Below are 16,698 nucleotides of genomic sequence, written 5' to 3' on the forward strand. Positions count from 1 at the left end.
GGTTTTTTTTTACATTACTTTGTTTTATACATTTTTTTGTTTTTTCTTCATAGATACTTTATAGCTGTGGAAGATGACAAAATTTTCCCATTAAACTCAGCTGAAAGGTAAAATTTATCTCTGGGTAATTCTTTGTTCATCAGCAGATTTAACAAAAACTTTGCCACTGATGAAGTTAAACTATGCACAAGTGACCATGCTTTAACCTGAGCTTCTGGGTTTTCTTTTGTTATCCAGGAAACCTGGTGTGAAGCATGCACCATATATAAGGTAACTTGATAATTCTCTTCTGATCTGTTGGATCTTAGGAAAATTTAGGGTGTATTAGTTCTGGCTACTAGGACAAAGTAGCATAGACTGGGTGGCTTCTAAACGTGAGAAACTTACTTCTCGCACCTCTAGAGTCTGGAAGTCCAAGATCAGGGTGCCAGCGTGGTCAGGTTCTGATGAGAGCCTTCTTCCAGGTTGCAGACTGCCATCCTCTCATTGTGTCCTCACATGGCAGAAAGAGGGCAAGAGAGCTCTCTAGGGTCCCTTTTATAAGGGCACTAATCCCATTCACCAGGGCTCCACCCTCATGATCTAATCACCTCCCAAAGGCCCCACCTCCTAATGCCATCACATTGGGGGTTAGGATTTCAGCATATGAATTTTTAGGGGACACAGACATTCAGTCAATGGCAGAGAGTTATCGATTTTACTATAGTAATAATAAAACACTTCCTGTTTTTCAAGTATTGCAGGTGATGAACCTCCTGCAAGCTGTGTGTTTAGTCAAGTTATGAACATGGCAGCATTCCTAGGTAAGAAGAGCATAAAGAATGCTTTATGTGCTTTGGTATGTTTCTTTTTTATTTTAAATTCTCCCAAACCCATATCAAATGTATGGTGGGCTTAGTTGATAATTCGGTATCATATCATGTCAATATGCTGAAGAGGGCCTTTTGTTTTGAGGGTCTTTTTTTCTCATAAATCCTTTTACATTCACCTGCTTACCTTACGTTTTCTTTTCCCTTTACTATCTTTAATCATTTCAGCCAATTCTTGACTTTATTTCTTTTGCTGCATGAAATAATATATTTCATGAGCCATAAAATCCTGCATGAGAATGTAATATTGTGCAATATGTTTGCTTTAAAAAGAATGCCTTATTTTTTCCTTCACTGGCAAGGATGAAAAAATGCTTAGGCTCTGTGATAAATATTGATGTGTGTAGATATTGTCTTTAAATCTAAAGGTCAGCCTTAACATTAGGGTGATGCTCTCCCCTGCGCCTATACACATATCAAGCTGGCAAATGGAAACATAGGTTAAAAAAAGAAAGAAAGAAACCTTTTGTACTCATGTCTGGCCCCAATTCCCCACTTTTCCTTTAGGGACCAAGGCCCTCATTTAATATCCTGTCCCCTTTGTACTGTTCCCTGGGGATCGTGGGAACCAGCCATGCTCTCTGTCTTCCTCCAAATTGACCTTATAGCCCATCTCCTCCAGGCCAGGACTCCTCGGTGTCTTTCAAAGGGTCAACCAGCTACCACCACTGACATATTGTTGGGTCGGCCTGTGACAGCTAAATTTTTCAACAGTGGTTTTCTGGAAGTGGTTCTTTTGCATAGTGAGACTTTCACTCCAAGTAAGAGAGAATGATGATATTATTACCGAGGGAGTATTGGCACCTGTCCCCCAGAGAGGTGCCCTGTTATTTCATCTATTTATAAACGCACCATAAAGAAATTTCTATTCACTCTTACATGTTCTTTTTAATGTTTGCTGTAGGAAAAGGGAAGACCTGTAGAATTCCCTGGAAAATCAAGGGAGACGGTTGGTCCAACATGCAACACAGGCAGAATCTTAGTTGGTTCAGAAGGCTGATAATGTGAGAAACATGGAGAATGTTCCCTGTGAGGCACCAGGGGAAGTGCTAGTGGGTCCGATTTTGTCCTCACTGCCTTTAGCCTCAAGGTTGCCAGGAGCTGTAGACTCACTCTTTTTTCCTAGTCTTGACACTACTCTTCTGAAGAGCTCTAATAAACATATTCATGCTAAGGCATAAATGACCTCTAAGGAGATATTTGCATTTAATAGAACACAAAGTCCCAAGGGTGAATCTGGACTTGCAGGGTCAGGGACCCTTCCCAGCCCCTCTGCAATCACACCACATAGGCCTGCAGGTTGGTACAGACTCATATGATCATCCCCACGGAGCACAATAATAACAATAATTAATGACAGTCACTTAATATTCCAGGCATAATGCTAAGTGCTTTGCAAATACTACCTCTTCTAATCATGATACACAGGAGACTGCCTTTATGAGGAAGCTGTCACAGGCTGTCTGTCTTCCACTGGGCTTTAAAGAAACCAATGAACATGTTGGAAACAATATATTATCCTTTATATTCTTAAGACAAATTGGTATGTCCCAATAGTCTTTAGTGTAAAATCTAAAATATGCCAGTTTGCACAGCTCACAAATTTATCCAGTTATAAAGTTGATGATTAACTCATTATAAAAGCATTTCCAAAAACACAGTCATGAAAACAAGTTCCCCTCTTGCAGATGACATTCGTCATCATCTGACTCTCCAGTCCTCCCCTGCTCCACCAAGAAGCAATTAAGTTTTTACTAGCTTTTGCTCTAAGGTATTACAGCATCCAATATTTATACTTTATTATCTTTCATCATTTTTAGTGCCATCTGGTAGACACAGAACTGATTAAGATTAGTGCTCAGTGGGAGTGAACCAACAATTATTTATCTGGGAATGAAAAAGAATCAGTTTACTAATGATTCTTGCTCTAAACTGTGGTTGCTTTTGTCTCCCCAGGCCTACCCCTCTTAGACCTCAGGCTGTTACTTTAGACGACATCACTGACTATAAGCAACAACATAGACCACCTATAAATCACTGCTTGTTGGCAGCTGTATAGATTATAATTTACAACCTACAAATGAGTTGGTGTAACATTTATTAAAATCAGTTAGCTAAGATCTTATATCTTTTTGATGGACTAATCAAAGATCAAATGCTCAGTGATTTCCGTATAGAATTAGTTATGCTTTTTGTCCTGAATCCACACTTTCGTTTCTCCTGGGGGGTGGGGTGTAAAGACCTAAGACAACATTCTTTTTTTTTTTAGATAAGAAGTGGATTTATTTAGAGAGAAACACCCTCCACAGACAGTGTGGGCCAGTCAGAAGTCAAAAGGCCCCAGGTTACAGGGTGGTTAGTTTTTATGGGCTGGGTAATTTCTTTTTTTTTTTTTACTTCCTAAATTTTATTTATTTATTTGTTTTATTTCTTTTCATACAGCAGGTTCTTATTAGTCGTCCATTTTATACACATCAGTGTATACATGTCAACCCCAATCTCCCAATTCATCACACCACCCCCACCCCTCCCCCACCTTCCCCCCTTGGTGTCCATACGTTTGTTCTCTACATCTGTGTCTCTATTTCTGCCTTGCAAACTGGTTCATCTGTACCATTTTTCCAGATTCCACATATATACGTTAATATACGATATTTGTTTTTCTCTTTCTGACTTACTTCACTCTGTATGACAGTCTCCAGATCTATCCACATCTCTACAAATGACCCAATTTTGTTTCTTTTTATGGCTGAGTACTATTCCATTGTACACATGTACCACATCTTCTTTATCCATTCATCTGTCGATGGGCATTTAGGTTGCTTCCATGACCTGGCCATTGTAAATAGTGCTGCAATGCACATTGGGGTGCATGTGTCTTTTTGAATTATGGTTTTCTCAGGGTATATGCCCGGTAGTGGGATTGCTGGGTCATATGGTAATTCTGTCTTTAGTTTTTTAAGGAAGCTCCATAGTGTTCTCCATAGAGGCTGTATCAATTTACATTCCCACCAACACTGCAAGAGGATTCCCTTTTCTCCACACCCTCTCCAGCATTTGTTGTTTGTAGATTTTCTGATGATGCCCATTCTGACCGGTGTGAGGTGATACCTCATTGTAGTTTTGATTTGCACTTCTCTAATAATTAATGATGTTGAGCAGCTTTTCACGTGCCTCAGCCATCTGTATGTCTTCTTTGGAGACCAAGACAAATTTCTTAAAAGGAATATTATTTTCTGCCCTGGAGAGGTTGTGAGGATAAACTAATAGCTGAATGATTTTGGTTACCTAATAGCGGCGTCTTTCCCTCCTTCAGCCAAAACATATCGATTGTCATGTTCTACTGCTGTCATAAATAAGAATTATTGATGCATAAACAGTAAAACTAAACAAAATGAAAAAGAATTTGGCCAGACACCAGTCTAGAACTGCAGTGAAGAGCTGCTATTTTGAGTTTGAACTTTAAAAACTCGATCAGCTTCAAAATAGAAGAATTTAACAAAGAAAATAAGGAATTACTCTAATATTTACATTTTTTAACAGACAGATAAATAAGGGACACTTGTATAGCAAAGGACTGCTGGAAATATCAAAAACAGCAAAAGGGTGGGTTTTAAAAATCTTTTCTAAAACTGTAAGTAAAATTTTAAATTTTTAAATGAAACAAAAATATATCTATTGAGCAGAACATTAATGTGGTAAAAATTGGTTGACGTATATACAGATGGCTTTGAAATTGCCCTACTGCCCAAGAAAACTTTTTCAATAAGGTATAATTAAATCATTACTTGGTTGTAAATGGACTTCATAACAGATAGTCTGAATCTGTCTGTATTTAAACCTGTTAATAAAACTGTTAATGGATCGGAAGCTTTATTATTTCCACAACTGTAAAATTTCAACTAGACCCTATTTTGGAAAGAAAGTAGGCCTAGCCTCAGCTGATTAATAATGGAGTTAATAGGTTAAAAGGGCCAAGTGTGGTGTTTGGAATGCAGTTCTGGAAGTTGGGAATGTTGGGTTGGTTCCTGTCTTCAGGGAGGTTTCTGTTTCCTGCTTAATGTCATCATCTGTTCTTGATGAAGTGATTTACCATCCATATTACAAATGAGAAGGCTAGCAATGCTGGAGCCAGGAGAATGGTACACGTCCAGAGTTCACTGGCGAGAAATGAGTAACACAGACAGTGGCACTGACTGTGTCCCTTTGGGTAGAGTGACACAAACTACCTGGATGGTCAACGTGAAGAGCCATTTCGGTGTCTGCTTTGGTAGTGGGTTAGGGCTTCAGCCAGAGTTCCAGCACCATCCTAGCCCTCCAAACTGGGTGACAACCAGAAAGTTCCCAGAGTCATACTCTCCACTAGTCGTTTTTAAAAGAAATTAAATGTGCTGCCTTGGTATTCTGTCATTATGTCCTAATATCCACACACAATGAATTAGCAAATGTCTCCCCTGGTGCCTTGTGGGGAGATTTCTGGTCTAAATCTAATGGCTTATTTATCTGAAGATCACTTTGTGTCAGGGTGCTTATGTTGAATTTCTCGTCTCCCCACTTCTTCCTCCTATTCGTATCCCCAAAAGTATTAGAAATTGTGCTTATTTTTTCATCCTCTAGGATAGTTATTGTCAACATTAATAGACTTCTGATAATATGATAACTCCTAACTGGATCCCTCAAACCATTAGGTTGAAAAACTATTATAAAAAAAATGGTTCTGAAGAACCTAGGGGCAGGACAGGAATAAAGACGCAGATGTAGGGAATGGACTTGACGACACGGTCGGGGGGTGGCAGGGAAGAGTAAGCTGGGACAAAGTGAGAGAGTGTCATGGACTTATATATACTACCAAATGTAAAATAGATAGTGGGAAGCAGCCGCATAGCACAGGGAGATCAGCTCGGTGCTTTGTGACCACCTAGAGGGGTGAGATAGGGAGGGTGGGAGGGAGATGCAAGAGGGAGGAGATATGGAGATATATGTATATGTTTAGCTGATTCACTTTGTTATAAAGCAGAAAGTAACACACCACTGTAAAGCAATTATACTCCAATAAAGATGTTAAAAAAAATAACTATTATCAACTCAAGTATAATCTATAATGTGATGATGAATCATGGGCATTAGCTTTAACATAAATATACTAAAAGCTAAATCAGATCCAAACAATTTAAGATTTCATAGATTGCAGTTTATTTCTATTTTGTTTCCAAAATCCAACTATTAACCAAGTTGTATACCACTCTTTGACCAGAGGTACTTGGAACTGAAAGTCAACTCACTGAACTAACTTTGTAGCTTGAAACTATGAAATTCATCATACTTGGGAAATGCAAACTTGTGAATGGGTTTCTTTGTTAACGGCTACTAATAATGGCCTGAAATCAAGGCAGACTTATAGCAAATAATTGCCTACTAATTGCTGTATAAATAGGATAATTCTTGAATTCCTAATTGTCCTCCCTGCTAAACCTTACTGTCAAAATAAATTGCCTTAGGAAGTAGTAAGTGCATTTCTTTATACTAGATATAACATATTAATTGCAAGTGCTTTTTAAAAATCATTTGTAGACTGACCTCTCCCAGCTTTTTGTATAAATATGAAAATATCCCTGCACTAAGCAATTAATAAAAGGGGATTCTTAGATTAGTGACTTGAGTATGGACTGGTCTCAAGGTTACTATTAGAAGTCAGATTTGAAATCTAAGTAACTTCCTTTTTCTCTCTGCAGATTCTCCGATGACAATTTGATTCAAAAAAGTGGGATTTTAAAATAAGTAATTAACATCATTTGGAAGAATTGAGCTTTCTTAATATAATCAATATGATTTTCAGTACATACCAAACCCCCAAATCTGCTATGTTAAAATACAGATTCCATGATTTGATTGCTGTAACTGCTCTAATTTGAATGAGCTGCCTTTGTCCTTTGACAATGAACACCTACAGGTAGAATCAGAAAGGAGAGGGAATAAACCAGTAATAAAGGGATTTGTACATGTGCCTTTATCTTCCTTCCTATCCCCGGGCATGATTTCTGGCACAGGGACCCGCAGGTTTGTCTAGATTGGTAACCTTGTCTTCTTCCCCGTGTTTCCTTGCCCTATCTGTTCTAACACGGTTCTAAACTAAAGGCTGATTGAATCAGTGAATTCCCGTGCCACGGGCTGTCTCTCTGTGTCTGATCTGTTGCGTGCCAAGCCTCTGTGATGTCCTCCTAAGCCAGTCTGTCTTGTGCTGACCTTGTTTTTGAAAACTCTGAGAACAACACTAGTTGTTACCAGTCTATTGTCTTGCGTCACCCAAATAACATATAGCACGCTGCTTCAATTCCTCTCTGCTTTCCCCAGGTTAGCTAGAATAAAACATCTCAATAATCAGAAACATCACATGGAAAACTTCTTTTAAAAATGCATCTGTCGTTAGAAGATTTAAAGGTGTACTGTGGCAAAAAGTTTACTTCTGCACATTGTGGCTTTAGAACGCTGCTTCCTAGACTGACTGTGTGATTTAACTTTTTCAATTATAACATTTTGTTTTATTCCCAGCTCTGGTGGTAGCTGTTCTGCGCTTCATACAACTGAAACCAAAGGTTTTAAATCCGTGGCTGAATATTAGTGGATTGGTGGCGCTCTGTCTGGCTTCCTTCGGAATGACCTTACTTGGTAATTTTCAGGTACTTCATTTGGCCTTTTTCACCTCCATCTCACACTTCACCTATATGATGATCACAGCCACTGAGGTATAGTCACTACGTGGCCCATAGAATTCTCCATGAATCTTTAAAAAAATGCTAACAGTGGTCCCTGATATGCACAGTTTCTCCAGCAGTCAGCCCATCTGTTCTTTGAGCCTCGCCTACGTAAGTCTGAATTAAACGTAAGAAACTCCTCCCTATGCATTGGAAATACAGCACAGCTATTGGGAAATGTATCTACTAAAATAGGGCTTTCAAACTGCTGTATACTTTTTTTCATAACAAATTGTATTCTAATGTACCTTTCTAGAAAATTAATAGGATCATTGCCTTTCTGTAATTAAACATTGAACATCCGTATTGGATGAAACCTTGCATTTTAGATGAGCAAGCTCACATGGGGGTCAGTTTGAAAACCCAGAATTTCTCTAGAACACCTGTGACTTGTATAAAGAGGTACTAACCCTAACTCTTCTTCCCAGAGACGTAGAAGCCCAAGGTCACTTAAGCATAATTTCCCTTGCCAATACCCTCACACAACTCTTGACCTAAATGACTTCATTTGTAAAATAGACATGGGGACCCTGCCCAGTTACAGTGGCTTTCTGTTTTCCCTGCCTCCATGCCCTCCCCAGCTTCCTCCGGCCTCTGCGATATACTGCTGCTAGAAACTTCCTCCTTGCAGTCAAACACCGATCCTGACACTTCTCCCCCGTCTGCTGAGTGAAATCCAAATGGTACAGGCATTCCAGACACTCAGCATTCTAGTGAGTGTTTAGGAATGTTCTTACTGAAAATATGGTAGTGGATTTTCTAAGACTGTCTCTCGTCCTTGACCCTTGGTGCTGATAATTCATTAAATTAGGATAACTCATTCCCCAAGACGTCCCCTGGCACACAGTAGCAACTCAATAAGTATTTTTTTAAATAAATAAATTTAGTTATTTTAATTTTTATTTTTGTGGTTGCATTGGGTCTTCGTTGCTGCACGCGGGCTTTCTCTAGTTGCGGCGAATAGGGGCTACTCTTCGTTGCAGTGTGCGGGCTTCTCATTGCGGTGTTGTCTCTTGTTGCGGAGCACGGGCTCTAGGCGCATGGGCTCCAGTAGTTGTGGCTCCGGGCTCAGTAGTTGTGGCATGCGGGCTTAGTTGCCCCGTGGCATGTGGGATCTTCCCAGACCAGGGCTTGAACCTGTGTCCCCTGCATTGGCAGATGGATTCTTAACCACTGCACCACCAGGGAAGCCCTCAATAAGTATTTTTTACGTAATGGGTTGTCTGACAGATAGGCAGGCAATCCCACCAATTCCTCTAACTATTCTAGATCTCATTCCATATCAACCTAGATAATGAGAAAGCTGCATTCTTAGAACATATTGGCTAGGACGATGAATTATCAGGAGAATATTTGAGAGTTTATCTGTTCAGCTCCAAAATGTTAGGGCACAGAGCATTTTTTATTGAGATTTCGGTGGTAGTCTTTCCTCCACTTATCCATCTGTGCTACAGGGGCCGGCATGTTGTAAAATGCTAAGTAACTATCATTGCTCTCAACCAGGTCCTAGATGGAAGTTACTGAGTAGACATTTTGTTTTTCACTAAAGTTCCCCGAAGAAGCCCAGTGATTGGGTTGTTTGGGTGAACCACAGATATTCAAAACTGTAAATGATGACGCTATATATGAAGAACATTTTCTGGAATATCTACAGAGATTACACAGGAAACAAATAACACATTAGTTGCCTGTGGAGAGACCAGGTGGCTAGTATATGAGATAAGAGACAGACTTTTCAATCTATACTCTTTTTACAATTTTTTAAAGTTTGACCCATGTAACTGTATCATCTACTTTTAAAATTAGAATTAAAAAATAAATGAACAGACTATGTAGAGCATGGAAAACCAATTTCCTAGAAGTAAAATTTGATTTGGGGAATCATTACTTAAAGTGTTTCAGGACTTCCCTGGTGGTCCAGTTGTTTAGACTCCACGCTTCCAGTGCAGGGGGTGTGGGTTCGATCCCTGGTCAGGGAACTAAGATCCCACATGCTGCACAGCCAAAAAATAAATAAATAACAATAAAATAAAATAAAATGTTTCAAAAATATGTGTTTTGAACTGTGAGGGGGGAAAATGGCTTCTTCAAAGAAGAAAAAAATCCTACAGCCAAAACAATAGAAAAAAATTGTAAAGGGAAAGTAATATTGATTTGATACAACCATTATTCATAGCAACGCTAAACAATAAAACACCTGAAGGCAATGGCGATTCAAAAGGATATTTTCACCATGTTTTTAAAGCCATCTCTTCAACAGTAGATTTTATTTCCTGTATGTTTCCTATATATATGGGGTACTATATGTGTAGTTAAAAATATATGCAATTAATAAAGGTGTTTTAAGTGACAGATATATTTTTTAAATCAGTCGGTAATGATTTGGGCAGTTTACATCTCTAACCCCCAATTGAAATAACCCAGATGGGTCTCCTTTAACCTATTAACTGTATAAAAGCCTTGACCAGGAATCTTCAAACACTGTTGCCCTTTAATGGGTCTCCAGATATGGCAAAAGCTCATAAGTGCAGTTTTCTTATTATAATAGGAAAACAAAACAAAAGCCCATTAACAATGAATTGGCCGCATTACATAGACTGGCCAGTTTTGTAAGAGTAAAGAACAGCTCAAGTGTTATTAGTTGTCCAGGCCAGTGAAATCTTGACCTGCTTAGAATTGGCCATCTTCAATCAGTAAATACACAGCCGGATTCTGGTCTCATTTCTTAGTCTAGAAAACAGAGTTTGGGGTTTAAGTCTGTAGAAACTTTGACATTTCTCTTTTTTTGTGTAACTCTCCTGCTTTTTTCTTTTACTTTTCTACAAAGCTTTTCTGGAAAATAAATTCAAAGAATAAATTACCACTGCCTGTATGGTTCTTCCAAACGTTTTGAGGTGTGGGCATACTATTCATTTCTCTACTTCCCCTCAGAGTTGGAACCAATGGAGAATAGACACAAAGAGCCAGTGGAGATGAAGGATTCTACTCTTTCTACAACCTATCATCCCATTATTGGGACATCTCTTTACCTATTTTTTTCTCCTTCACGTATTCCATTGGCTTGTATGTATTTTCTAAATGGGCCTCCACAGGTCATTATCTGTTCATCCCTTAGCTCACAAATGATGAAGAAATCCATAATGTCGGAACTTCCTTGACTTTTGGATTTGGCACGTTGGCCTGCTGGATCCAGGCTGCATTGACACTCAAAGTAAACATCAAGAATGAAGGACGGAAAGTTGGAATTCCACGAGTTATTCTCTCAGCATCTGTCACTCTCTGCGTGGTCCTCTGTATCCTTTTAATGTGAAAACGTTCTTTGCCAGTGAGATTAAAACACAGATAAGTTGTCCATGTAGAAGATGAGAAGATTGCCATTCTCAGTTGGTTAGGATATACTGTCGTATCAACTCAGAATATTAGACAAAAAAGAAAAATAAATGGGTATAAAAACGAAAACTTTCAGACCTATTTTTCGTGCCAAAGAGGAGATGGAGAGCTAAAGAAAACAAGCTCTGCCTTCTCAAAACTGTTTCAATCTGTAGGAATGGTGCCATGCATTCTCCTTTTGATGTAAAGTTTCCTTTTGTGAAAAACATAGAATGCATAACCAAAAGAGAATTGTGGGGTTTTATCCCTTCCATCTTGAAAAATTTTTTTTCATTTGCGACTTTATTAGTGGCTCTGTTATTTCATTTAATCTATTAACTCTAAAATGAATTTCTAGGGACAAAAATACATTTATATCTTTCAGGAAAACAAGTAAGCTTTTCTGGAAAAGAAATTCAAGAACTAGATTACCACTGCATGTACTGTTGTCCTGAACAAATAACTTTGAGGTGCTATTTATTTCCCTTCCTCCCTCGGAGTTTGAACCAATGGAGAACAGTCACAAGGAGCCAGATGGGGATGAAGAAATCAGCCTTCATTCCTAGTAAACTTGGAAAGGAAAGTCGTGCAGGCCTCCTATCTCACACCCCGGAATTCAATCTATCCACCCAGTAAGAAGCAGAGAAATCAGGGAAAGGCGGAGGAGAGCATTACACTCAGCTGAAGCCCAAACAGATGGCAGAGGGCCTGGTCTAGGGTGGCGCACAGTGACCCCACCTACTATCACAGGGCCCAGTGGAAGTCGGCCAGGAACGAGCCCACCAATCAGATCAGTCACTCAGTCCTAAGTGTTCACTCCATTAGGTCTTCTGGAAACTGGAGAAGGGAGTTCCTAGATGGCAAACGGTATAACTAACACAGTTACAATCATCAATGTAATAGCCAATATTTATTGGGTCCTGATGATGTGCTAGGCAGTATTCTAAGCACTTTAAATGTGTCAACCCTTTTAATCCTCACTTAACAAGTAAGAATAGTGAAAAAACGGAGGTTAATTACCCAAGATCACACATGGTATGTGTCGATTTGTTCTAAACTCAGGCTCAGTTCTCATACTCTTAACCACTATGCCATCCCTCCTTAGAGTGGCTTTAAAATACAAAAACATTTAGTGCTCAGAGACGTTCGTTAGTGGAGTATTTGGAGCCATTTATTTCTTCTTCCCTCACAAACTGCCATTCAGTCATTTTAGCGGTTTTCTTAAGTCACATTAGATTGAGAACATTTAAGGACTTGAAATTCAAGCCAAGAAACTTGCTTATTACTAGCAACCTGATAAAATATTTTATGAGTAAACAGGTCAGAATTCTGCCAGTGCGAGATTTGAAGATGTACCCCTCCCCTAGAAGTTAATATTGCTTTGGCAAACATTTTGAACCCTCAGTCAGAAGAGTATGTACAGATTTTAAATCATTCTGAATTTTGAGCTTATACCAAACAATTCTGATCCACGATATTTCCGAAGACTTGGAACCATTTCGTGGTTCCCAGGTGACTGAATCCAGGCCTAGTCAGGAGAGCGAAGTTTGGCTGAAGTAGTTGTCACGGACTTTTTCACTCTCTGAAAATTTCCCAAGATTTTAAGGCTAAGTTCTGAAGGTAGAACTAATTCTAAGGGAGCATTTCTGATTTTTCTAAATAACTTTATTCAGTCCTTGGCCTCTTAGCTTTTCACTATAGAACGTTATGAAGCTTTCTCCTCCCCAGCTCCTACCTTCATATATACTGATGTGTGTGTGTGTGTGTGTGTGTGTGTGTGTGTGCCTGTGTACACATACATACACTCTGTGTATATTCAGGCATAGACGTCTCGTCTGTTCTTTGGTTTTTAAATTGCCTGCTTTCATTTGGCACAAGTTTAAACGCAACACCGGGAATGAAACCAGCCTATAGAATATTGTTTGAAAGGCAACATTGAAAACTAGAGAGAAGAAGAGGGGCCACTTAGACCTTATTAGTAGCACTGCAGAGACAAACACAGCTTATATGGAGGTAGTTAGCTATTTGATACGTTCACATTGTTCCATGGTCATTTGCAGTGCCTTTTAAAAATACAGTGTTATTTTTCTGGCCAACTAGTTACTTTGGAATTGTAATTCTTTAGCTAGTCTCACAGTTTATTAGGCAGCCGTAGAGTACAGCGGTCGAATGCGTGGCCAGGGAGTCAGAGTGCTTGTGTTTGAATCCCACTTCCACCAGTTAATACCTGTGTTACCCATTTGGCCTCCGTTTCCCTATTTTAAACGAACTGCTGATAACAGGATGTTGTGATGAGTAAGTTAGGTTTTCCATGAAAGCACCTAGAAGCATGTCTGGCACAAAGTAAGGGCTCAGTAATGTTACCTTGTGTTATTTATGTAGATGGTGTTCAGCTGACTCCGTGACGCTCTTCCGCTGGTCGGGGGGGAGCCAGGCTTTTCCTGTAACCTGTCTCTGCCCAGGAAACAGCCCCGTCTTAATGTGGCCGATGGAGGAACTTGCCTTGACTACTTCTCCCCAGACTTCATCCTCATGGCCCAGGGCATCCACCTGTACGCAGCCAGGGTCCAGTGGGGCCTGGTCATGTGCTTCCTGTCTTATTTTGGCACCTTTGCTGTGGAGTTCCGGCATTATCGTTACGAGATCGTCTGTTCCGAACACCAGGAGACTTTCCTAAGCTTCTCAGAAAGCCTGTCTGAAGCTTCTGAATATCAAACCGACCAGGTGTAACCCATCAGTTTTTCCTTGCTGGTGAGGTGGGTGTAGCAGCAGGGGAGGGGCCGAGGCACACCCACAGGACTTGACACACAGCCTCATGACACATCGTAAACACAGGCACGTGCACACGCACACACATATTCATGGCCACGTTTGCCAAACAAGTGTTTCAGGGCGAGTTATTTAACGAAAAAGCACAAGCCCTATGTGTCGAAATACACGCTGTTAACACTGAAAATATAATGCACGACAGAGCAAGAAGCTTGTGCATGATCACCTCTCTTTTCCCCTCTCTCCCAACACCCCCTGCTCTTCTTGTCATCTTCACATATTTCAGACATCCTGATCACCCTACCTTGGGCAGGCCAACTGTAACATGGGAATAACGCCAACTCCCAAAGTTGCCTTCAGATCCAGAGGGCTTGGAACCAGCTCATGAGGACATTGTGAATCTGGCACTAGGGCTCTTGAATGGACAGAGTATCATTTGGTTGGATGGAAACTGTACAGAGATGTGACCCCGTGTAACCTGTGGATGATGTTGGATCAAGGATAGAACTTTCCCACAAAAACTCCCTTCATCATTGTTCAGTGGTTGGCTGAGCAGGTTCGACAAAAGGAATACGCTACGAGCTGTGGGGGGAAAGCACACCACCATGATGTGGACTTTACTGTGACTGAGAAAATATTTCCAAATGTGAATATTTGTAGGGCCATGGTCTACCAGGCATGGAGAGATGGGGGCAGCGAGAGTGTGGTTTCAGTTTTGCTTCCATAGTATGCTATGTTCAGTTTTTATTTTCTATTTCATAGTTTGCTTTGTTTTCTTTTTCTTTTTTTTTAAGTAACTACCATGGTTCTCTTGAGGCCTCGTGGACAGAGAAGATGTAGGCCAAACGCAAGAACTGAGCTTGTTTGGGGTTCAACATGATAAAAGAAAAAAAAAAGAAAGGTCACCTGCAGGCTTAATTTGCTGCTTTTATGTTTGAAGCTAAGAAAATGTTCACAGAAAAGCACAAAGAAATACGTGTGGAGGTAATAAAAAGAGCTCCTGCTGGACATTTGTAAAAGAGAGGAGTTTCAGAGGATCGTGTTGTAAATCCAAATCAAGGAGGAGTTCCTTAATATGTATCTATTGCTCAAATTTAGTATTTTGGGGGGCGGGGGGTTAAGGGCTTTTCATACTCAGAATTTGTAGAAGCCAATTAAAAGGTTACCCTCCCCCAAAAACAAATTGGTTCAGTTCGTCCCCTACAACCCATATCATGTAGTTCCCACCTGCGAAGAGTTTAGAACTCAAACTCTATTCCTGGGCTTTAGAGACTGTGCTTCATAAAAAAGGGCAGAATTCTAAATCAAAATGCATTGGAGTGGGCCAAGCTGATAGACCCTCCGTGAGTGCACTTTGTTTCAAGAAATCCCCAAACTTACTTCATAGGGGCTTGGAATTTCATGGAATATAATGTGAAAAATGTTTTTTTAATCCAACCCAAACTCTGAGCTTCTTGAGGAGGGAGTTCAATGACTTTTCATCTCTGTATTTATCCCCACCTCTTAGCACAGTGCCTGGCACATATTAGGTGCTCAACAAACATCTGTTGAATAGAATTACTGGTAATTTACAGTAGGAAAAAGGAGTATCAGAGAAAGACTCAAAGATGTGTGAGAGAATAGAAGATGACCGTTTCATGCAAGACGGGAATGGAAGAAGTCACGAGTAAGGGTTAGATGGGGGAGGCAGAACACCTCTAAGGGACAAGTAAAATGTGAGAAAAAGAGACAAGCAGAGGGTGTTCTATTAGAAAGTCATCTTACTGTAAATAGTCCAAGGTGACATTTATTATTTTTGAATACTGCTTTTGGGGATTTTTTTTTCATTTTTATATTTTAAAAATTTTATCAGAGAACAAAGATTTATGAAGTTTTCTTTTACTCTACACAATCCAAATTCAATAGCTTTCGGTGATGCACCGTACACTTTCTTAAGAGTATATCTAATAGCGCATTTTAACAGAATCAAGCAATGACTGGCATTATTCATCGGGATCTGACCACTAAATAAAATTCTTTTGTGCAGAATTGTGATTTTTCTTTTGTCTCTTACAAGAACATTTCTTCTCTAATATTAAAGCATGTGTAAACTGACTCAGACATTATGTTGAAAACTTCAGTGTTACACTGGCAGCATATTTCTAGGGTGTTTTCCAACACTAACAACCAATTCTCTGATTCTCTGGACACCATCTGGGTGTCCTACAATTCAGTTCAATTCTGACACTACCCAAAGTTATCCTCAGACCCCATGGGTTTAAAGGCTTGGTCCCGCAAGACCTCCTTCGCTACAAATGCCGGTCGCAAGTATCATGTCCCCAGATTACCCACACTTCGGTCCAACCTGGTCATAAAATTGGAGGGTTCCCACAATTCCCTTCCCTTCTGGGTTCAATAATTTCCTAGAACAGCTCGCAGAACTTGGGAAAACACTTTACTTCCATTTGCTGGTTTATTATAAAAGATATAACTTGAGAGCAGCCAAATGGAAGAGATGCATGGGGCAAGGAAGGGGAGGGATGCAGGGGCACAGCATCTTCCCGGGGTTCAATGTGCTCACCAACCCAGGAGCTCTCTGAATCTCACTGTTGCTGAGTTTATAGACCCCTCTCCAGCCCCCTCTGCCACCCATGCCTGGAGGTCAGTCAGGAGGTCTAGTCACTTGGTCTTTCTGGTGACCAGCTCCATCCTGAGGCCATCTAGTGGCCTCACCCTTAGTGATCTCATTAGCATAAACTCAAGTGTGATCAAAGGGGCTCATTACAAAAAAAAAAAAAGCCATTCCTATCACTGAGAAAATTCCAAGAGTTTTAGCAGCTCTTGGCAGGAACCGGAAGACAAAGACCAAATAAATTTTTGTATTAGGCCACACAGACACATAAAGATCAAGATTACAGAACCTCTTAGGAGTTAAGGACCACAGCATTCATCTAGGAGGA

At 40.0% G+C, this 16,698-nt stretch overlaps 1 protein-coding gene across 3 annotated transcripts in view; it reads left to right on the top strand.

Moving 5' to 3' along the window:
* The window catches only part of TMEM150C (transmembrane protein 150C), a 36,867-nt gene extending 21,260 nt beyond the window's left edge, over nt 1-15,607 (top strand). The window contains exons 3-9 of one of the 3 annotated variants that reach the window (XM_068542111.1): nt 54-107; nt 238-270; nt 736-803; nt 7,419-7,546; nt 10,737-10,914; nt 13,512-13,746; nt 14,046-15,607. In XM_068542111.1, the coding sequence (XP_068398212.1) occupies nt 54-107; nt 238-270; nt 736-803; nt 7,419-7,546; nt 10,737-10,914; nt 13,512-13,720 (670 nt within the window). In that variant the 3' untranslated portion in view covers nt 13,721-13,746; nt 14,046-15,607. Of the gene's footprint in view, nt 1-53; nt 108-237; nt 271-735; nt 804-7,418; nt 7,547-10,736; nt 10,915-13,511 lie in introns of all 3 variants that reach the window. The other 2 variants (XM_068542112.1, XM_068542110.1) reach the window with 2 other exon arrangements.
* Nucleotides 15,608-16,698: the final 1,091 nt, after the last annotated feature.

Source organism: Eschrichtius robustus, chromosome 4 (assembly GCF_028021215.1).
Source record: "Eschrichtius robustus isolate mEscRob2 chromosome 4, mEscRob2.pri, whole genome shotgun sequence".
Lineage (NCBI taxonomy): Eukaryota > Metazoa > Chordata > Mammalia > Artiodactyla > Eschrichtiidae > Eschrichtius > Eschrichtius robustus.